The sequence below is a fragment of the Labrus bergylta genome, chromosome 10 (genome assembly GCF_963930695.1).
Source record: "Labrus bergylta chromosome 10, fLabBer1.1, whole genome shotgun sequence".
NCBI classification, from domain to species: Eukaryota; Metazoa; Chordata; class Actinopteri; order Labriformes; family Labridae; genus Labrus; species Labrus bergylta.
In genome coordinates this window covers 21,112,416-21,133,988 of record NC_089204.1, presented here as the reverse complement: position 1 = coordinate 21,133,988, position 21,573 = coordinate 21,112,416, and the positions used below count along the sequence as shown (strand labels likewise).

Here is a 21,573-nt window from a genome sequence, read left to right as displayed (position 1 = left end):
ATGAGCCTTGTCCATGGTCCACACCTGCTGACAGGCATAAAAGCTTTTCAGATTAATATGACAGACAGCAAGGTCGGATGACAGGAATATACAGCACAGTTGAGTGGCTGAAACAAGTCCTCAAACACAAATCTGCAGCAACAATGCCCTTGTTCTTCTGTTTTGCATTTTGTTTGCCACTTCAACGGCTTCATATCACACACCAATCTTCATCACTCCAGCAGCCATCAACGCCCCGAGAGTCTTATTCTCGCTGCTGCTCTCAGTCTGAATTAACACCAAGGCCTTTCTCTAACTGCCCTGGGATGCTCGCCGGCGCACAATCAAATTGAACGGTGACAATCACTAATGGATGATTCGCTGCAGCCAGGCACCGTAATGTAGCACTCAATGAAAGGAAACATGCTCATCAATTTCACACTGTGGCTAACACAATATTGCTGTGGGTTATTGTGGTGGGACATTTTTCATTCAAGGTGCTGCCCAGACTGGGAAAATCTTCCTCCATTGTGTGTGTGTGTGTGTGTGTGTGTGTGTGTGTGTGTGTGTCAGTGTTGATTTCCTGGAGAGGGGGGTAATTAATTTGTTGCACAGTGGGAGAGTCAAGGAACCAGCCCATTAGAATCACTCCAGGCTACTTCTCATTGTCCTGCTGCTGGGCCCCCATTGTATAATGCAAATAGCTGCACTGAAACTTTTAGCATGCTAAGCAACACTTGTCAGAGACGAGGCAGTAAAAGAAACTAATTCAACAAAGTGAGAATACCTGTCGATCAAAACTACCAATTTGTATCAGAATTGTATTCAGCTCAGGGGGAGTCAAAGTTCTTCCCTTTCAAAAAAATATGTTGATTGACTAAAGAAAAAAAAAAAATTAGAGCTGTATTCCAAAATAAAAATGTTTTTACAAATCCATAGATGGCAAAAAAACAAAACAAGCTGTTTATGATTTGTAAATGAGTTTAACGACACGCCACGCTGTGTTTCTGCTTTATTCTGCAACCATGGTTACTTCTGCAAGATCAAACGAAAGACACAGAAACAAACCCACTGAATAATCACGTCACTTGTAATGGATGAGTTTTCTAGCTTCTGAGAAACCCCCGCCCCGAAAACATACTGCAGCTCACATTTCTAACAAGTCTTTTTTTTTTTCCCCTACTGAAGACATATTTCAAGTATCGTAAAAAAGGAAAAAAATACATCATGCAAATATGTTCACAATCATATTCACAGGTTGATTACTGGGACTTAACAGAAACTTTGTTAAATATATAACAAGCACAAAAGAAAACTTCTCCGATGCTCGGTGCAGAGAGAGAGAGAGAGAGAGAGAGAGAGAGAGAGAGAGACAGTGTTCACCTGATGACGAGAGCGAGTTTATTTATGCTTCAGGCTCGATCGCAGGACTGGAAGGGAAGAAGTATGGAGAGGCCTCTAGTCAATTTGTCTTTCTGACATATGATGCTGACAACACTTAAAAAGAAAAGTTTGATGAAGAAGAACTTCAGTACTTATCCCAAAGAGACAGCGGCTGACCAAAGCTCCGTGCGTAGGCTGAGCCTTGTTGACAGCAGATACGTCTTCTCTATCTCCGTGTCCCTCGCAGCTGAGGAGATGAACAAATCCGCAGCCTTTTTGTCCGCCGAGTCCTTGGGGGCAAACCTAGAACAGACTGCAGGATCCTCTGCATCCCTGAAAACTCAGGGAATGCCGTGTGGAGATGCTGGTGTCGTCACGGCAGATGAACAAGTCCAGAATGAATAAACAAATGAATTCAAGGCTGCACGTTGAACCTTAAAAAAAGAGGAATCCATCGAGACTAGTGTTGTAGTGCACAACCTTTGTAATGATCAGTCCGATGAAAAACAACAAAAACATAAACATATTTAATGCCTATAGGAGCACAACTCTTTTAAATGAATCATGGTAAATAAAGACAAAATTAATCTTGTCCTTAAAAGTATTGGATTCAAAATTCAGATTTGGCACTTTTTACTGCATCACAGCTAAAGTTTGCAACTCTGGAATTATTTAGAAAATGTCAATATAGCTCTCTTTTCTTTTTTTTTAAACCAGAGTGTTCAAAAAATGCTCCCAGCAACAATCAAATATGATGCACACGTTTAGAAGTCATTGCATCGTTTAACAGTCAGATTGACGGTGGTGTAAAAAGTCAAATATGAGAGCACTGCTGCAATAAAAATCCATACAAAGGATTTAGCACGTAGCAAAAATGTGTGTATCATGTGTTTAATGTTTTTGTTAACATCTACTATATGAAGTTCATTCCAAAGTCACAAAACAGACTCATAAGTCTCCCAAAAAAGAGGGAAGTCTGTTTGTACCTTTCTAGGACATACACTCATTTTCCGTTCTTATTATTGTTGTGACATATGTAGGTTTCTGAGCGGCAGGCGTGATGGAGCACACCGATCTGGGACCAGGAGCCCTCCCTCATCTCGTGGATATTGCAAGCTTTCATTTGATGAGAATGTGGTGATAAGATTTACTGATTGTGCAGAGCTTAATGAATCTGCTTCCCCTCACTGTCTTGCTCAGATAAGCTGCTTCCACAGAGTTAAACAAAGTAAACTTCACAAACACAGGCCCAAAGAAACAGAAACAGGAGCACATTTGGAGATAATATCGTACATTACTTCTGTCCCTGCTGCTTGATATTTTCATATTGGAGCAGATGCAGCTGTAACCAGCCGAGACAAATAACTTTTAACGTCTTCCATTATGGATGTACATTATTTACATAAAAAGATCAATGTCCTTGCAAAAATACAAGTATTTTCAGTCAAAAAGTGTCCCTTTTCAAGAAGCGAGTATAAATCTGTACAGTCTCCTCGGAGGGATTAGGCAGCACAGTGTGAACTGGTCCATCCATGCATGGGTAGCAAAACACTCGAGACCGTTCATTGTGACCGTGGTTTCATAGCTTGCTGGAAGTAACTGCCAAAGAAGATGTATTGCTTTCGAGTCGGTCATAGACTCCCAACATTAAAACACATGGGGCGCTTCATCAGAGAGCTTGATGTCTGTGTGAGATGGCAGGTAGCCTGGCAAGGGAAAAGAAAGAAAACAGACAGAGGGGGAATTTTATGTCGCTATTTGCATACGGGTGTATTTTCACAAGCAAACAACATTTATCTCAGACAGGTCGATTGTTTAGCTGCGGCTGGAGGTAAATCAGCCGGAACCACGTAAATATTTCTTGATGAAAATGCTTTCACCCCTCCGCTACTTTCCTGATGCACTAATTATTTTATTGGGTCAAATAATTCACCTCGACATTCTCATCACTTTACCCCGACACATGATTGTGCTTTCACTTACCTGTGAATACTAATACCCTTACTGTGTCAAAACCCAGGATGGCAAACGCATAAATACACAGCACATAACAATAACGGTGTCTTGGCAACTCGTGATAATACAGAGAGGAAGAACAGCAGCACTTAACACACAGTGAATATGTTGTATCTCTTCACTGTCAGACAGCTGTCACTTGTTCCTGTCTGCAAACACAGGTTTAAATACACTGTCAGAACTTACTCTGCTCTACTAAATGGTCACTTCACACAATTACACACACAATGGAAACACAAGCTCAATGACTGTTTGTGATGCCTTAATGGTGTTAGTTTTGGTTGAATGCTTGTGGGAATTCTGTTAAAACTCAAACACAAAATAGGAGATAAGTTAATGTTGTTTGCAGAGCTCAAAGCGTTACAGAAGTGGATCTAAAAAAAATCTACAGTGTACAATGCTCTGGTCTGAGGTACTGTCACATTAGCCTTCTGTTCAGTCACACTGCCACCCCCCCACCCTCTCTAAAAGGATGTGTTGGCACAGACTTGTTGGGTAATGAACCTTTTCAGAGCAATCAGCAAACTGTAAGTGCTTTATGAGAGGCATGCTGCAGTTTGTAGTCCTTTACAACCTAAATAAGTAAAAGGCCGTTCTAGTGGATTTTATTTACACATCATCAAACATCCAGCCAAGACTCTGCTGTATATTTATTTATCACATGTCAAGATAATCGCATGAGTAACACATGTTTCCGTGCAAACTTCGACACACAAGTTCTACTACATGTAGAAAATGAAATGGAAAATAAATTCTTAAAGGCTTAAAGTAGATTCGGGTTTAAAGGGCTTCTTTTCCTCATCTCTCCGGCTTTCTCAAACTTTTTGGCTAACCTAAATGTTTTATATGAGAAAAGCCAGCCCATTCTGCTGTACTAATTAACAAGAAAAATGACTGCATTTCCACAGTGCATCCTCGTTTCTGCAAATTAGAAAAGAAAAGTTCAGCAAAAGTAAACTCTACCCCAAGAGTCTGCTGTAGCTGGCAACGGGAGAGGAAACTCATCTTTGAATTCATCATCTGTCCAGAAAAGAGCTTCAAGTGAAATGATGGAGGTTTAATCTGAGCGCACTACAACAGCCGGACTGCTCTCATTAAAGGCTTAAATGCTGAAAAATCAAATATCTATCACTGATTACAGACCTGTTTATATTCTTGTTGTCAGATTATCCCAAATGCTACCAAAATTGTGAAAACCAACAGAAATCTGTTACTTTTTAAAGTTGTGTAAAGCTATTAAAAAGATGTAGTTTATAAGTTTGCTATACAACAGAATACTGTGTTGTTAGCCACCAGGCCACATTTCAATTCAATTCAATTCAATTCAATTCAAAAAACTTTATTTGTCACCGGGGGGCAATTCAAAGGCACACAGAGCAGTAAATTAACAACAGTGCAAGTAAACAAAACATTTTAACCTAAATAGAAAGTGTCAATTTAAATACAACTTAAAGCTTAAACTTAACTTAAAAATACAAAATATAAAAAGAGTAGATATAAGTGGACAGTGATCGGACTAACAGATGTAAACAGATGTAACCAGAACTATGTGCAGTAGTGACCAGATGTAAACAGAACTATGTGCGGTAATGAGAATTTCAGTAATGTAATATATCCCAAATATACAATTAAGTTCCAGAAACCATGAACAATGAAGCAGTCATCTTTGCGTTAGGATGCTGTGAGCGTGTCCTTGAATGCGTCCCACTTGAACGGCACCATGGAAACATTAGAGCCCATTTCCTGGTAGCTTATGTACATCCAGTCATTATCAATGCCAAGGCTGGTTGTTGACGTCTCAAAACTTATTCATTATTTAAAAACATATATATTTTATGCGGGGGAATTATAGCCAGAGAGAGAGAGGACTGCCCTTGACTTAAGCAACCTACATAAAGGAAGGAAAGGACTGGTAGCAGAGAAAAGACTGGCAGTCAATCTACAGACTGCTGAGTCAGTGACCCTCTCTAAATGTTAACGTAGAATTGTATGGTTTTACTGTTGCTTCTAACAGAGGATGCTAACATAGTGTATGTACTGTATAATAAGGGATAAAGACGGTTGCTGTGCTGTCTGTTGCTGAATTCGGGCTGCAGGTGTGTAAGTTTGTCAGTCAGTTCATGTGCAGCTGTTGAATTCTATTCATGTGTGATCTCAGAAAAGGATTAGAGAGTTTGTTCTGATGTTGAAAATGATGTAAGTATCAATAAGAGGAGTCATGAATGTAGACTCTTTTAATCAGTGGTGTGCAGTAAAGTGGTAGACATGCTACCTAGATTTCACAACATGTCTTCCAAGATCTGTAACATCAGTTGTGTTACAAACACATCACTAGTTGTGGCTTTCATAACCTTCCCTGCCTACCCTGTTACTGACCTCATGATTCGTTACTGAGGCACAGTTAGCTAATCGAACTGAAGACTGTAAAACAGGAACTTGAAGTAACTTGAGAGCCGAAGATGCTGAGGTGCACGGTGCTTTACTATCCTTTTATCACTAAGGGAGCGGGGTATGTAATCGAGTCATCAAGAACCACATTTTGTCCCTGCCCAAAAAAAAAACCTGAACCTTAAAGTGATGAAAAACTTCCTGAAGGTCTAAATCATCATAATTCAGTCAAACATAGTTGTAAGTCTTTTCACATGTACAGGAACTTTTTTTTCCAACATATAAAGTGTGTTTAGAGAACAAGTTCTGATTTTGCTTTACACAGACTTTAAGGTGCGGGTCACATTACATTTTGTTCTTGGAGTCAAATCCCCTTTAGTCCCTTCTGTATCCATGACTGGAAACAAAAAGGACATCAAACAAGAACAGAAAGAACATATAAGTATATATATACAGTATATATAAATATATATGCTACTACAACACTACTAGCAGCAGAGATGACATACTTCACTTTTAGGAAAGTAGTTCTGCTAAAATCTGACAGTTTGATTTAAAATGTTCTAAATGAAATTGTTGAAATCTCAGAAATGGATGTTTAAAAAAGAAAAAACATGCCTATAAACAAAATGTTCCCTCGGATTGGCACCACAACCCCCTCCCCAAGAGACCCAAGCAATAAGCAGGTATAGTTAAGTGATTGATGTAAAAAAAAAACAGTGTTTTTATCTTCCAAGTCATTCTTCTGATATTTTGAGATGCACAAGAAGGTGTTGTGTGCTGTGCAAGCTTCTCCTTTCTGTTGCCTTTCAAACTGATACCACTGACTGTGTAATCACTCTATCAGAATACAAACTAGACGTTCATTGTCAAACCGAAGAATCTGAAAATAAACCGTGTGAATAAACACTTCTGTATGCTCGAGGAATAGCTGTGGCTTAGAGGAAGAAATGGACACATTAATACCTCTGCCTTTGGAGTCCAGCTGTACATCCACATGATCCAGAGAGGTCAGCTTGTCCCCCTCAGGATTTGGGACGGCGATGGAGGTCACAGTCGGGATGACCTCTTGTTCTTTGTCCGGCTGCTCCGCTGTGTATGTGTTGATGCCAGGAATCTTCCTGAAAGGAGCAGAAAAAAAAGATGCTTTTAAAAATGGCAAGTTAATGGAAAGCTGCCATCAGGTCTGTTCTTCACTAATGCTTTCACGATGCATAATGTGTCACACACTATTTTTAACTGTTAAAGATGGGGGAGAGATTGCTTGAAAGCTGGAAAGTAGGGCATTTTTGCGTTCCACTGGGCATTGCTCTCTCACTTTCATATTGTTCACCTCAGTTTTCAATCAATTTTTCATCCCCTTCAGATGCACCCGCAATTCTGCTTAAAACTAACATCTTGCATTTCTAATTTCAGATCCTCCCCTCGTGATTTTGTGCAGCAGCTGGCGCGGTGACATTTGATGCAGCTTTAGGAACTTAAACTTGATTTCTTAATGTAGTAATTATAATCCCAAAAGTTAGAGTTAGGCAATGTTGGGCTTCGTAATGAGTAAAATTCAGCACACTGCAGAGAAAGCGAGCTATTCCCCTGTGATTGGCATGGGATTACCTGCAGCACAGGATGCTATTTACTGTATGTCCCTCACTGTATAATATATGTTGTCTCAGGACTTATCACCTCAACCTTTCCTGCCATTCTGCAGAGTATGCCTCACCTTGGATGGCTGTGTTTAGCATTTCCGAAAGGTCAACCCTCACATTGTCAGATAGATGAATATTGATAACTGCAGGACTCTGACACCCATTCAGCTCTGTGGGAGAATTGATTAGTCTGTCATTCCCTGTAATATTCTGCAGATTGAGACAGAGGGGAATTGTCTTATTCCTCCAGCTATTATTGTGTCGCCAGTGTCCATAACTCAGAGATAAATGGAGGCTGAATTCCTGTGGAAAGTTTTAGGAGTTCAGCAGGGAGGTGCTCGCCTGCAGATAATGGGGCCGACTCTATTCAGGGCCATTGTGCAACACACACACATACACACACACACATAAAACTGCAATAACAACTAAATTGTCATGGATATTTGCAAAGATGCGAGTTTAAAAAAAGGGGAGGATTCATCCTCACACATTCATTCAAGCAGTTTTGCTGTGTCTCATATGTGCCTGTATAATATGTTGGATCTAGTATACTTGTACCTTTTGAATTTATATATAACAAAGATGACCAAGCCCATCAGTACGACCGACACCAGCATGATGACTGCAGTGCCACTGTGGCCACTATCGCTGCTGTCCACAAGAGGAGCTTTGAAGGACAAAGAATGAGAGAGAAACGGAGGGAAGATTAGATTAGTACGAGGACAAAAATATACTTTTTCATTTTGTATGAATGTAAATTGTATTGCAATCCTATTAAATGACAATGGAGAATAACTGCTGTGTCGTTTTTTTTACTGCAAATATCCAGGAAAAATGACAGAGGAAGCTAAAGTCCAATCATCATTTTATGGTTTAGTTTACTTCATCTAGGATAATCCAATCATCATCATTGCGGCCCTCCAGAGAGCCCTGCGTACATATTTTAAAAACAAACAAAACACCATTGAAAGCCTGCAGACGTGTTTGTTCCTGTGCAGGCTGAATAATCATCTTCAAATTTCAAACTTAGACTCGTGTGACTACAAAAAAAAGTGTTTTTTAGGGCATGTGTCGCATGCAGCAGACTCACCTGGAGACAGCTGCGTGGCATACACGTTCACCAGCACCCCTGGCTTGAGTGTGAACCGGATGAGGTCTTGGTTCAAAGCACTTAGCAGAACCTGAGAGAGCTATGAGTAGGAGTGACAGAGCAGACGGGACTGTTAGCGGTGGCTGCACAGCAATATTCCACAGTCATCAATATTTCAGCCCAAGTCATTTCATCCCGCAGCCTGAATTATGAATCAGAATTTTTGCTTCCGTCTAAAGAGGAGCAAATGTTGATATGACACGGAAAACCAAACCTGCTGCGCCGAAAACCCAGGTGGCTTTTAAGAGTGTTGGAAACCATATCAGGTTAAAGGCCAGCCTGCCTTTCTGTGTGACATTAAAAAAATATATTTTTTGTCTAATTTCTATCAAAACAGGGATTTTTGCACCTTTTTTTTGTTTGTTTCCATTTGTTGAACTAGTTTTAAAGAAGAGAGATACACGTTCAGTGACGCAAAGCTATTGGAAATATATCCATGTTTTAAAATCAGAAAATTGCTGTTTTCATTTCTCTCCCTTAAGTTACCCTGCTTTTCACACCTAGATGATGCAGTCATTTAACAAGAGACCAAAACGCCTTCCCAGAGCCCATTTGAGTCCTTAGCCATGCCTCACTAATTCCATCTCGCTCTTTCTAAAATCTTTCCATTGGTTAAAATTAGACTGCTCTACACAGTATGAATAATTACTTTTTGTTCTAGTGGCATATCAGGGTCAGTAAATCTATTACACATTTTAATAAGCTGCTTCACACATACACTCTGCGCATGCATGTGTGTGTGTGTGGGCACATGCTGGCTTAATGCAGCTGCTCTGTAAGTCATTCACGGGAGATGAGAACAGTGAACTGAAGATTTATTACCCTATTGTCTGTGAGGTTCTGCCAGGTAATCAGACAGGCTTTAGATAAATACATCTCTTTAATTCCCAATCCAGGCCGCATGCCCCAGTTTGTCTCCTTTCTCCATGGTGCCAATTATATGATGCATCAATGTAATTAAATACCTATTAACTTAGTTCAAGACTGACTGCAAGCCAGCGAAACCATGTTTACTTGTGATACATCGTGGTCCTATCCGTTATGATGAGTAAATGAACCTGTCTGGCCGGAGGTTTTTTTAAAAACAGATCTCTCTGTTATTGTTTTTCTAATAGCCTTCTTTAATGTTCTTATTTTGATGTAGGAGAAATAATAGCAAAGTAGCTTGAAGGTTTATGAAAGTCTGTAAACGTGTATAAGGTGGCATGGAGTGTCTGACATGTGATGAGATGCTTTGTGAATATTTCAGTTCTCTGATTGGGGCTGTTTCTGTTCCTTTTACACGTGAGGACATTGCCCTCTAGTGTTCATTTGATGCATTACTCGGCAGGAAGGATTTGATAATAAAGTGCATATGTGAGAAATCACTGCACAGTCAGACAATAAAGACACACAATGCCATTGTTTAAAGTTTGAACCTGTACAACGACTGCAATCAATGTGATTTTGCGTCGCACGCCTAAACCTTTATAATGCTGCAGAAACAGTCCTTTGATTGAATCATTCTGCAGGTTTTTCTTCCCAGCTTTGAAAACTAAATTAGATGGATGTCTTATAGAGCTCTATGAGATTATATGGCTCCTATGTGCCTGCAGGCTAATGATACAGGAGAAAACATATTCCTGTTTTCACATAATGAACCACACCAGAGTTGCATCTTTTACACCAATTACCACAAAAAATGTCCTCTCTTCATTACTACTGACCTTTTCCAAAGAGTAACATAGTGTTTCTCCTGCATACGCTGCAGCCTGCGGTGTCCATTCATATCGACTACGGTATGAAAATACATTTGCACAGACGTTCAACTCGGTCGACTCGAGTAATCCATCACCATGAACATCATGTCCACATTTATTTTTGTCACAGTTAACCTTATTGTTGAATGGCAACAAGGCGCAGACTTTCCCAATCCAGCCACAGTTAAAACTCTTGTTACCATTCAACGATGATATCACTTTGACAGAAATAAATATACAGACATAATGCTCATTGGGACGTACTGCCTCATCAAAGAAGGTTTTGAGTCTCTACAAGTAGATTTGAATGCCGTAACTGAAATTCATGGAAAACCAACGCCTGCATGGAAAATGTACTTCACATAAAAAGTCATCATGAAAGACCTGGAAGATAATCAGAGAACTGCAAGTTGAACGATCAGTGTTTTTTGCTACTACATATATATTATGTTGTGCACAAAAAAAACAAAAAAAAAACAAAGTGCAGTTTAGATAAGACGTTATTTTGAACATCTTTTAAGAAAATATCACATTAAAAAATAAAACAATATATCTTTAGGGCCTTTGTTCGACATATCCCCTGAAACAGATGTAAGATTTAAGACAAGACACCTCTTATATCATGAATATAAAGTGTAACACAAAACTCTATACCTTCACTTGATGAGACTTATTAAGAAATTAGAGGGGAAAATGTGGGCTATGGGTAGTGACCAAAAGAATAAGATCGCGAGTACAAGCGGCCACAATGAGTGTCCACGGCTAATCTTGCATCGAAAGGAGTCAGTTGAGGTGGTTTGGGCATCTGATTAGGATGCCTCCTGGACACCTCTCTCAGGAGGTTTCCAGGGCACGTCCAACTGGGAGGAGACCCGGGGTCGACCCAGAGTTCACTGGAGGGATTTAAGTCCTGTCTGGCCTGGGAATGCCTCGGAATCCACCAAGAGGAGAAAAGGTTGCTGGGGAAAAGGAAGTCTGGGTTGACTAACTGCGACTGCTGCCACCGCGACTCGATCTCGGATAAGTGGACTAAAAATGGATGGAGGGAAAAATGAGGATATAACTGATGATGATTGCAGCATTATTCTACTGTATGGTGTAGGTCAAATTTCCAAAAGTTTGAGTTGTTTACACAAAATGTTTTTTTTGAATTTCTCCCTCAGCTTTTCATCTTGGTAAAAGAGAGCAAAATGTTGGATGAAATGTATCTGGAAAAAGAAGTTGTTATGTTCTATGCGGGTGGGTTTCTGGATGAACTCTTGGCACAGAATAATTTTTGGCTCCAAGAAAGAGTTATCATGCAAACGGCTTCGGGCAAAACCTTTAATGAAGAACGAATGGACTGCTGTATATGAAGTAAGCTGTGTGGAGAAAAGACTGCATTATGAGAATTATCTACAGTTCATCAAAAATAATGGACTATGTGCATAGAAGATACAACCTATGCATACGTCAGGCCAAAGTATGTGTTCCCTATGTGAATCCACTCATTCAGGTTGAGAATGTATCAAACAGTAAAGCTGCCAAACAAGGTTTAACTCTCTGATGAGCTACATGTTCAAACATCATAAAATATGTCCTCTTTTAATACGACAACAGAGCTTTAACAAATAACAGCGTCGCATCAAAGTAAAGGACATAGTCTCCAGAGATTTTCTCTCCAGAGACGGTCTTTTGACTTCCTCTGTTTTCCTTAGCGCTGCTTTTAATTATCACAAAAGGGGGGGAAGAACACACACACACATTACACTGAACATCTGCCAGGGCCCGTTAAAATGATTTGACAGGATGGTACCTGATCCAGGTGCGCCCACTTTTCATCTATAGCTCCGCGTCTCGACCTCTTTTCAGGAACGATGAAAATCTCTGCTGTTGTTGGTAAACCTGGAAGCACGGTGACCAGGAGCTGATCCTCACTGATTCCTGTGACCTTTAACAACAAACAACAACACCTCATTAAAAAAAGGTTCTTTAATGCACTCTGTTTGAGGTGATACTCTGACAACAACAAAAAAAAAAAAAAAAGGTCCTGGGTCGCATGTATTAATGAGTAAATACTGTTGGCTCTCTGCTTCATACTACATCAGCCTCAGCACCAGTCACTGTCAGGATGTAATGCACGGATACACTGAACCATGCGAGCGTAATTTGACAGTCTTTGGTAAAGGCCAGGGCTTTTAGTGCAGTTCTGCCGTAACCAGAGGTCTCTTGTCAGTTTCCTGGTGTAAACCATGGTAATATCTGACAAGACAGAAGGTCAAAGTGAATGTTTCATACTGAGGGCTACCGTAGGATATATATAGAGCTCAGTATCCAGGTCTTTTACATAACCTGGTGCTTGTTTTTTTTTTTTGACATCCACAACTGTGTCTTAGAGAGAGGTTCTTCACCACAGTTACTCTCCCTCCACTGGAGTCTTTAGGCGATTGGTGTTCAGCTCTTTAGAGAGCAAATGGCAGCTGTCCTTTAATGCCCTTTAGTGTTTTGACAAGTTCAGTTCAAAGCATGGACCGGTAATAATGATGTTGGGTGATGAGCCGTGTCAGCGTGTTAGAAGTTAACAGCTAATTACACAGCGAGTGAGGTCAAACACGCTGCAAGAAGTGGAGCGCAAGTCTCAACACAAAAACACATGCGTATACATTTTTTTTAAAAAAGGAAGCAGATCCAAGAATGGAAATGTCATCTGCTCACTTAGACAGACACTCGATGTTTTTCTTTTCTTTTTCTCTCTCTCTAGGCAGGAGAAAAGCTACTTATTGTCAGAATGTGAATGAGGTGGAGTTCATTCCTGATTGTGTACAGTCTTTGTGACACCCACCTGAACAGCACAGCTCTTCACCACTCTGCCGATGTCCTCTCTCCACTCTGACACCCCGGGGTTCATCTCGTCCAGATAAGAAGAAAAGGCCAAAACGTGCGACCGAAAATAATCTGAAACACAGATCAGTAATCCATATAAGACCAAATATTCTTTTTCAGTCAAAGAGACTAATCAGATACTTCTCAGAACCCTTGTGAGGCCACCTGTGATGAGTTGGTTCAGGAATTTCATCAGAGAATTTGAAAGCTTGGCTTGAATGGCAGAGTGTGAACGCTGACGTAAATTGACAAAACATCTTTCTGATTCAATTTTTGTAAAAAAAAAAAAAAAAGTTTAAGTTTTTGATTTCGGTTCATTTGGAAGTTGCTGCACAGGTTATTTCAAACTCTAAAAATATCTGCACGGCTAATTTAGAAATGCCCTTTTCTATTTTGGTGATGTAAGAAGCACAAATAGATTCTTGAATATATACTTCAGTCCTTCTACGTTCATTTTGCACCCCTTTTCCCCTTGCTTTATCTTTCCCTTTGTTTAACACGTAGCATGATAAATTATATTGATCATGAGCTATAGGCAGCTAGGAAAGACATTACTATTCAGTGGAGATCTACTTTATTCCATCTCTTTCATCAACATCAAAGAGAAACCCCATCAATGTATTTTTAATGTGTTTTGATTTCTGTAAAAAGAAAGAGAGAATTTTAACATAAAGATCAGATTCTGGTTATATACGCTTTTTCCAGAGGTCATTGGTGTCTGTGTGATCCACTTTGTCACTCTGCCAGACCCTCCACATTAAAGTTCATTAGCTTTTTTGTGGATGGTTTAATGTACTTGTGGCGCTGATTCCTTAATTAGCTCAATGACCTTGTATCGAGTATGTACCAGTTCAACAGATTATACTCTCTTTTCAAGAAGAACTCGGGATCGAAGGATTCTTCCAGACCTTGGAAGACATTCTAGCAGGTTAAGAAACATGAGGCGCAGAGCATAGCTTTCTTTGTTTTAAAGCTTACAATTTGAAGAAAGAGCAGCAAGGCAACAGCTGAATTACCTATCCTTCAATAAAACGGTAGCAGCAATCCCCGAAACATGCTTATATGCCTCTAGACCTGCTGTTTTCTGGTCAAACCGTGGTGACTAAAGTTGGTGAATTCATGATAACGGCCGCCCTAGTTTGTCCTCTGTGACTGTTGTCATTTCCAATTAAGGTGTTCCTCTCAGTTAATCTGATTGGTGTATGGGGGGGGGGGGGGGGGTTTAGACTTTAGAGCACTCTTCCAAAACACGATTGGTCCAAGATGCTTGCAGTGTGAAAAATGCGTCCTGTCATAAGAACACAATGGAAAAGAAACTGTCTCATCAGGGCTTGACAACATTTTTTTTTAGATGATTTGATGACAACTTAAACAACAGCATGACAAACAAAGTAAGTCTTCCCATTGACTAACGCTTTGAAAGCACTAGGAAAAAGCTTTGATTGTTTACAAGCATGAAGGAACTTGCAGCATTGATCCAATCTGAGACATATTTGACTACATATTTATCGTGTTATTATCCTATTTAGAGGCTGTTGAGGTGGAATCAAATCAATTCAGGGTATGAAAATACTATTTGGTTCACCATAGACAGCGACAGTCATCTGGTCCTGATGGACAGTATTTCCCACAGCAGCCTGGACAACAACAGTGTGACTACCCTCAGTGGAGAAAGTGAAGGACATCACACCATCCAGGGTCACCCTGGGCTGAAAAACAAAGACGCACAGAGAGATGATAAAGCTCTATTGTGGCACTTGGTAACAAGGCTGAATGAGAGAGAGAAAAAAGAAAGTAGTGCTTACTTCCGTCTTGTTACCAAACCACCAGTAATATGTGACTGTCCCCACATTGCTGGGATGTAACACTGTCGTGACGTTTGCTGCTTTGTTCTTCACAACTACCGACGGAGCCAAGAGCTGGACCTGTTCAAGTTGGCCTTTCAAGAGAGAAATCACATACACAATAAATTCACATGTTGTTGGAATATACCAAGATACAGCGTCGATGAAGCTTGAAAGAATCAAACTGTAGCCACATTTTTAGCCCTATTTTGGCCCATCAGTGACAGTCTGGCTCACAGTGAGCATACATACAGAGGGGGAGTTGATAGCATCGCAGGAGTGGTTAGACAAGTATCTGTGGATGTTCTGATAATGTCACATTTGGTATCAGCTATAATGAGCTACATTGAAACTGACCACTGCTGATATTCTCTGTCATAAGGAGAAGACAAACATCCAGCTTTTCAGGCCAACACACAGTGACACTCAAACTTTGGATTGGATTGGTTTAGTTGGACAGAGTGTCCCTTTAATGAGCCAATTTGAAGATAGAATAAAGGATTTGTGAGCACATTTGCCAAAAGGGTTCGCATTCTCTCTATATCTGTTCTCTACGGCTTTCCGTCCGGCAGGAGCGAAATAAAAAAAAAAGGGCATCAGAGCGCAAAACAACTTCTAGTGTGTAGGTAAAGAACTGCATTGCGTTTTCCACACTGGAATGGCAGCTGACAGGCTTATGCTCCTCCATCAGACGTGTATCTTAGAGAGCACTTTTTCACTATTTCTCCAGAGGCTCAATCTGAAAACATTTGATCAAGTTTCCTCCTACACAAAGTCACCCTAGAGGACTCGTAATCATGTTTTCCCCTCTGTAAGAGCACCATAGAGAGCCCTCTCTCAACTTTTTTTTCTATTAGAAGGGCACCCAAGTGGATACTTAAACACACATTATCCATGAAAAACTAGCATGATTCTTTATCATGTTTTTTCTCCACTGAACTTTCAGCCTGGAGGACAGTTTATCCCATCTCTCCAAAAGAATTGCATAATAGAAAATATTTTTGCAGTTATTCTAACTTGACTGTTTTAGACTCACAGGAGACGTGGAGGTAGAGTATCACCCTGTCATAGCCCAGAGTGTTGGTCGCTGTCGCAGAAACTTGGTAGATGCCCACTTTACTGTAGATATGCTTGACCCCATCTTCAATGGAGCTTATGTTGACGTAGGACATCGAGGTCCCATCGCCGAAATCCACCGTAATACTTGTGGTGGAGCTCAGACCCTTCAGAAAGAAAACAAAATACTGTCACTCACACTGTAGCCTCAGATGTTTGTCAGCGTCTTGCTGACACATAACAGCGTGCATTTTTTTTCATAATGTCTGCAAAAAAGGAGGTCATGTGGTACATCATGTCACTGCATATTTACTTGACATGCTGGTGCTCCTGCCTCTGTGCTTACGTCTCTGACAGGATCTCAATATACTCATAACGACGAAGGAAAAAAACATGCAGCCTACATGTATCACTCTGTGACAGACTGTATTGTTGCTTTGTGTATATATAAATAAAAAAAAGTCACCACCTCTTCAAGAAAGACCAAGAAGGTGACATTCCTCCCCAGTGTCGCCACCAGTGTTCCCTCACTGGTGAAGAGCTGGAGGCCCTTGGGTGCCTGGGTGGGACACTTCTGTCGCCTGGGGCTGTACTTCAACAGCGTTCCCTCAGTGCAGTTGTTAGATAAAGCTCTGCGATATCTGGAATTCATTAAAGACACCCACAAGACACAGACGAGCACTGCATGAGTGTTAAAGCAGACATAAAATAAAAACACACACAGGGAGACATCCTGAAGAGATGTGTTACTTTGTTTTTTTATCTACATACTCCCACAGCTCTTTTCAGTTCAGTTAGCCCTTTATCAACACCAGCCATCACTTACAAGTGGGCTCATTAAATCAAACGGAGGCGGCTGTGGCTCAGTGGTCGAGTATCTCAACCAGAAGGTCGGGGGTTTCAATCCTCAGCTCCTGCAGCCACATGTTGAAGTGTCCTCGTGCAAGACACTGAACCCCAAATTGCTCCCGCTGCTGCATCAGTGTTGTGTGAATATGTATGAATGGGATTAGTTAATACTGATGTTCACTTTACATGTCAGCCTCTGCCATCAGTGTGTGAGTGTCGTGTGAATGGGTAGGTGTGATCTGTGACGTGAAAAGGGGCTTTGAGCAGACAGAAGTCAAGGGCTATACTGGACAAGCTCAAGTCCAAGTCCAAATGATGTTCCACACTAATTCCGATATAAAATTTATATTATTACCATATTATATTCTATATAATTCTATATATTCTACATGCAATAAACAGCAATAAACAAATTGTTTGAAATGATAATCTATTACTGTCGTCAAATTAGACTAATCTGTTTTGTTTTAGAAAAGCTTGAAAAACTTCATGTCCAACATTTGACGCTCATGTTGGAGGAAGGCGTGTCCTGTCCAGTTGGCTTATGTTGCTAGTAGTCTATGGTTTTTGTGGCAATTATATACTCATGATCATCTAGCAACATTTGTCAACCCTATTTGAATGTAAAATGTTCTCTTTAAGACAATTTAGTGGTGAATATGTTTCCTCTTTTATTTTCCCATCTTCAGCGATTAAAGTGAGCTACGTCACCATTTTGGTCACTTCATGGGTTTATCTACCTCTGCTTGGGAATCCCTTATGCTTAGCATAATGAAGAATGCATGGACAACTCTCACTGGTAATGAATATTAGGAACATTTCATGGATATTATTTGCAAATAAACATTTCACGCAGAAGGGCAATGCCGGAGTAAGCAATCCAATCCTTAACTTAACTAAATGTTTGAATAGAATAGAGTAAAACAGTGAAGTTAAACTCCTATTTGAGCGAAATACACAACTATTATCAATAAAATGGTATCAAATGATAGAAGCAATATAACTGAACCTTGGATATTTAATGAAACAAAACTATATAGGCAGTAAGAGGAGAATGTTTCTGTTGTTGGAGCTGCTAAAAACTCAGACACTTAAAATACAATAACACGCCACAACCAGACTCCTCGACTGGTTGAATCTGTCGAAATGCGTTGAAAGATTAAGGGTTACAATAGATAGATTTGGTGAGGCTGAACCCCATATTGGTGTAACCGTACTGGGTTACTTTCCACCACTGCCTTTCAGCATATTGGCATTCCCTCTACTCACTTAGCTGGTGCCAATACAAACGAATGCAGCGTACCCCGTGGTGTTGAGGAAGCTGTCTCCGGCGATGCAGTCTCTAGATGTTGCTGAAGGAACGAACCAGAAAGCCTGAGTGCAGCTTCCGTCGATCTGCCTCTCAAACCCGTAGTCACTGTTTCGTTTGGAACAACAGGCACCGAAAAAAAGAAGGTGTTATTGGGATTAGTTATCATTTATTCAAAATATCAAATATAATTACAAAGCTCAAACAGAATCATACACAGTAGAGGTGTTTCAGGCTGAGCAGCTCTGAGTATTTGAGATTTGATGTTTTATGTATCAGGCTCCTGAAGCAGAAAAGGTGTTGTGCGTGTTAGCACACTCTGCAATTATTACCTCACCAGAGTGAGAGGGATCCGTCAGATTTCTGTCATTGTGATCTGGGAAAGACAGTCAGTCTCAGGAGCCAGGGTTGGAAAGTTGAATAACTCTTATAGTAATTACGTGGTGTTAAGCTTGTTTAATATAGCAGTGAGTGCTGCTCATTTAGCACGGGCGAGATCAGGAAGATAAAAGAAAGTATGAGACAGTTAAGTGATGTACGAGAAGTTCTGACTCATTAGACACAGAGAAAAACATCCCATCGCAGTGGAAGTATATTCTAATGATTGGCAGGGTTAGACTTCGGTATTTTTAGTTCTATTCTGAATGTTCATTTGTATTCTGCATCTAGAAAAACTTTCTAAAATGATGTTGACCAGATTATTATTCCATGCTAATTAAAATAAAATAAAAAGGCAAGTGACCAAACCAATCAAGCCATCCTATTTATCATGCTAGAGGCACATAGCACATAAAAAATGTACATCTGTATTCACCAACCCAACCGCTAAGGTTTAACACCCTCCACCTGCTGTCTGTCCCACAGACACATTTTAAGACTGGTGGTGATCGTGCGTTTGAGGCTATAGCACCAATCCTTTTGAATTCCCTGCTCATCTCGTTACGTTCTTCTGACTCTGCTGAGTCTTACAAAATGCACCTTAAACGTTGATGTTTAGACAGGGCTATGGGTAATCACGTCCACCCAGTCTACCTAGTCATCAATGTTTTACTGTGCCACTTCATGTTCCTTGTCATAGCAGGATTTCATAATGTCGGTCCATGAAGTACTCGTTTATTCCTGTTTTTATTGTATTTTGTTGATGTAAAGCACTTTGTGACCTTTGTCTGTGAAAAGTGCTGTATAAACAAACTTTACTGACTTACTTATATCTAATGAGGAGGAACATAAACAGAGATTTAATTTTTTTAAGTCCATACACGTACTTCATTAAAGTTAATGTGTATTTCAGTTAATGGAGTGAAACTGTGGAATTCTTTAGATAATGACTTCAAATGCTGCTCAAATATTATTCAATTTAAAAGAATGTGTAAGGAAAAAGTAATGGGGAATTAAGAATGTAATGAGTAAATCTAACTCTGCGATGATTGTTTTTGATTGTTTCAGTAGGTATTGTTGATTTGATTTGATTTGTGAAAGAAAAAGAAAACAACAGGTTTGCCATCTGATTCTGTATCAACAGAAACTTATGTTATTAAGAAAGGGGCAGGTAGCGTGATAACATTTTTATCTATACATGCAGTATATACAGTAAATATGAATTGATCTCTTTTCTTATTTATGTTTTACTTATGGTCTTTTTCATCGTGGACAGCTTGAATTTATCAATAACATGATGAAAAATGATATGTATGCTTTTGTGTCCTTGGAACAGGGTTTAGATGAATTCTCCTTAATTTGTATACCTCCTCTTAGTGTGTGTGTGTGTGTGTGTGTGTGTGTGTGTGTGTGTGTGTGTGTGTGTGTGTGTGTGTGTGTGTGTGATAGAAAAATATTCCAAAAAAATACAAAAAAAGTGCTTGTGTTCTTCTTACTCTCTGATGTACGTCACTTTGGATAAAAGCGTCTGCTAATTGAACACTTGTAGGTGTTTTCTCACATTTGAAATAAATCAATACTGGAATATTAAATAACACTGTCATAAACCAAGACGGCTAAATAAGTAATGAAATTGATTGCAACTTGTTTGAATCAGATGAATCAGAATCATTTAATGAAGTTCATTCTTCCAAAGTAATCATATAAGCTACAATCACAGTGAGCTGTGAGATCCTACAGAAAGAAAATATGAAAATATGAAAAACAAGTTGAGAATCATAAAATCTAAATCTTCAAACACTCCTCTTGTTGTGCCTTAGGTTTGCCTCGCAGTCTCTGCCTCTGGAGACGTGTAAAGCGTTGTGCACTGGATTTAATGAAGTGAAAGGAGAAGCTGCAGAGCGGGGGAACTCACCACTCAAAATCTGCCTCTGTGCACGGGCAGGAGTCTGACATCTGGGAAATATACTGATCTCTGGCCTTGACACACTGAACGTTTGCTTTCAGCTTCTGGAAGATTCTCTTCATTCCCATGATGCATACTTCGTCCTGTGATGAATTATGAATCAAAAACATTTCAGACGTTCTTATTCTTTCTTTTTTTTGTGTGTGTGCGCCATGTGGCTTTTACTGTGTGACTGAATCAAAGAGATTCACTGGAGTTTAATCAACGACAAGAACCCTCATGGTAGAATCAGTCAGGGAGCAGCAGGATCCACTTACCCCATTGTGTAACTGCCACGTCAGATAGTCTTCAGATGTGCATCGATGTTGGAAAATTGAGCGGAAGTCAATCTTGACAAGTTGCCATTCAGATCGATGGCTGAAATGACCAAAAATTCTGCACAAACAATCCAGAAAAACAAAGTCAAAAACATTCAGGAAATGGGTTGTTTTTTTTTAAAAAAGGAAGTGTTTTGAAAAGCTTCAAACTTGGTTAAAGGAGGAATGTGCGACTTTTTGATCCAGTAGATTTGAGCACCAGCATTAAACCAAAACAAACTGCTGTTTGGCGGCGCCCAACACCCAAGCTATTCTGAAGCCTCTGCTCTCCTCCAGCGACACACCTCCAATACCTCTCCACTAGCGTTTGCATGAAGGAGTTATCAAATGGAAAGCACCATAATTTAGCACCATTAAGTACAAGCAGCGGACAAAATTGTCCTTTTGCTTGAGCTGCAATTGCCTGTGGCCTGCATTTTGGTGTTAGCACACTTTGGTTAACTCATAGCTTCATATTGCACATAAATTGACAGGGAATGATTGTGATCTAAACACACTTATGTGACATCCAAATGTGAGTAGGCTATGTTATTCTTTTTTTCTCTAGTCCTGGACTAAACCAACTTATTCACAAGGCCGTCCCGTCCATGTAAACATGATGTAAACAACAGGACAGCTGGCAGGACTCACTCTTCTCACTCATTGTAGACAGTCATGACTCAGAGAGACATTTACACAGGATATACTTGATATT

At 40.0% G+C, this 21,573-nt stretch overlaps 1 protein-coding gene across 1 annotated transcript in view; it reads right to left on the bottom strand.

The window, feature by feature from the left end:
• Positions 1 to 1,874: 1,874 nt before the first annotated feature.
• Positions 1,875 to 21,573, bottom strand: part of LOC109981935 (VPS10 domain-containing receptor SorCS1) — a 59,244-nt gene continuing 39,545 nt past the window's right edge. The window contains exons 15-27 of the mRNA XM_020630928.2: positions 20,820 to 20,937; positions 20,512 to 20,645; positions 18,213 to 18,326; positions 16,530 to 16,701; positions 16,041 to 16,227; positions 14,966 to 15,099; positions 14,746 to 14,869; positions 13,120 to 13,232; positions 12,094 to 12,228; positions 8,500 to 8,599; positions 7,968 to 8,076; positions 6,733 to 6,887; positions 1,875 to 3,068 (exon numbers count right to left, since the gene is read on the bottom strand). Coding sequence (XP_020486584.2) covers positions 3,010 to 3,068; positions 6,733 to 6,887; positions 7,968 to 8,076; positions 8,500 to 8,599; positions 12,094 to 12,228; positions 13,120 to 13,232; positions 14,746 to 14,869; positions 14,966 to 15,099; positions 16,041 to 16,227; positions 16,530 to 16,701; positions 18,213 to 18,326; positions 20,512 to 20,645; positions 20,820 to 20,937 — 1,654 coding nt within the window. The 3' untranslated portion in view covers positions 1,875 to 3,009. The remainder of the gene's footprint in view (positions 3,069 to 6,732; positions 6,888 to 7,967; positions 8,077 to 8,499; positions 8,600 to 12,093; positions 12,229 to 13,119; positions 13,233 to 14,745; positions 14,870 to 14,965; positions 15,100 to 16,040; positions 16,228 to 16,529; positions 16,702 to 18,212; positions 18,327 to 20,511; positions 20,646 to 20,819; positions 20,938 to 21,573) is intronic.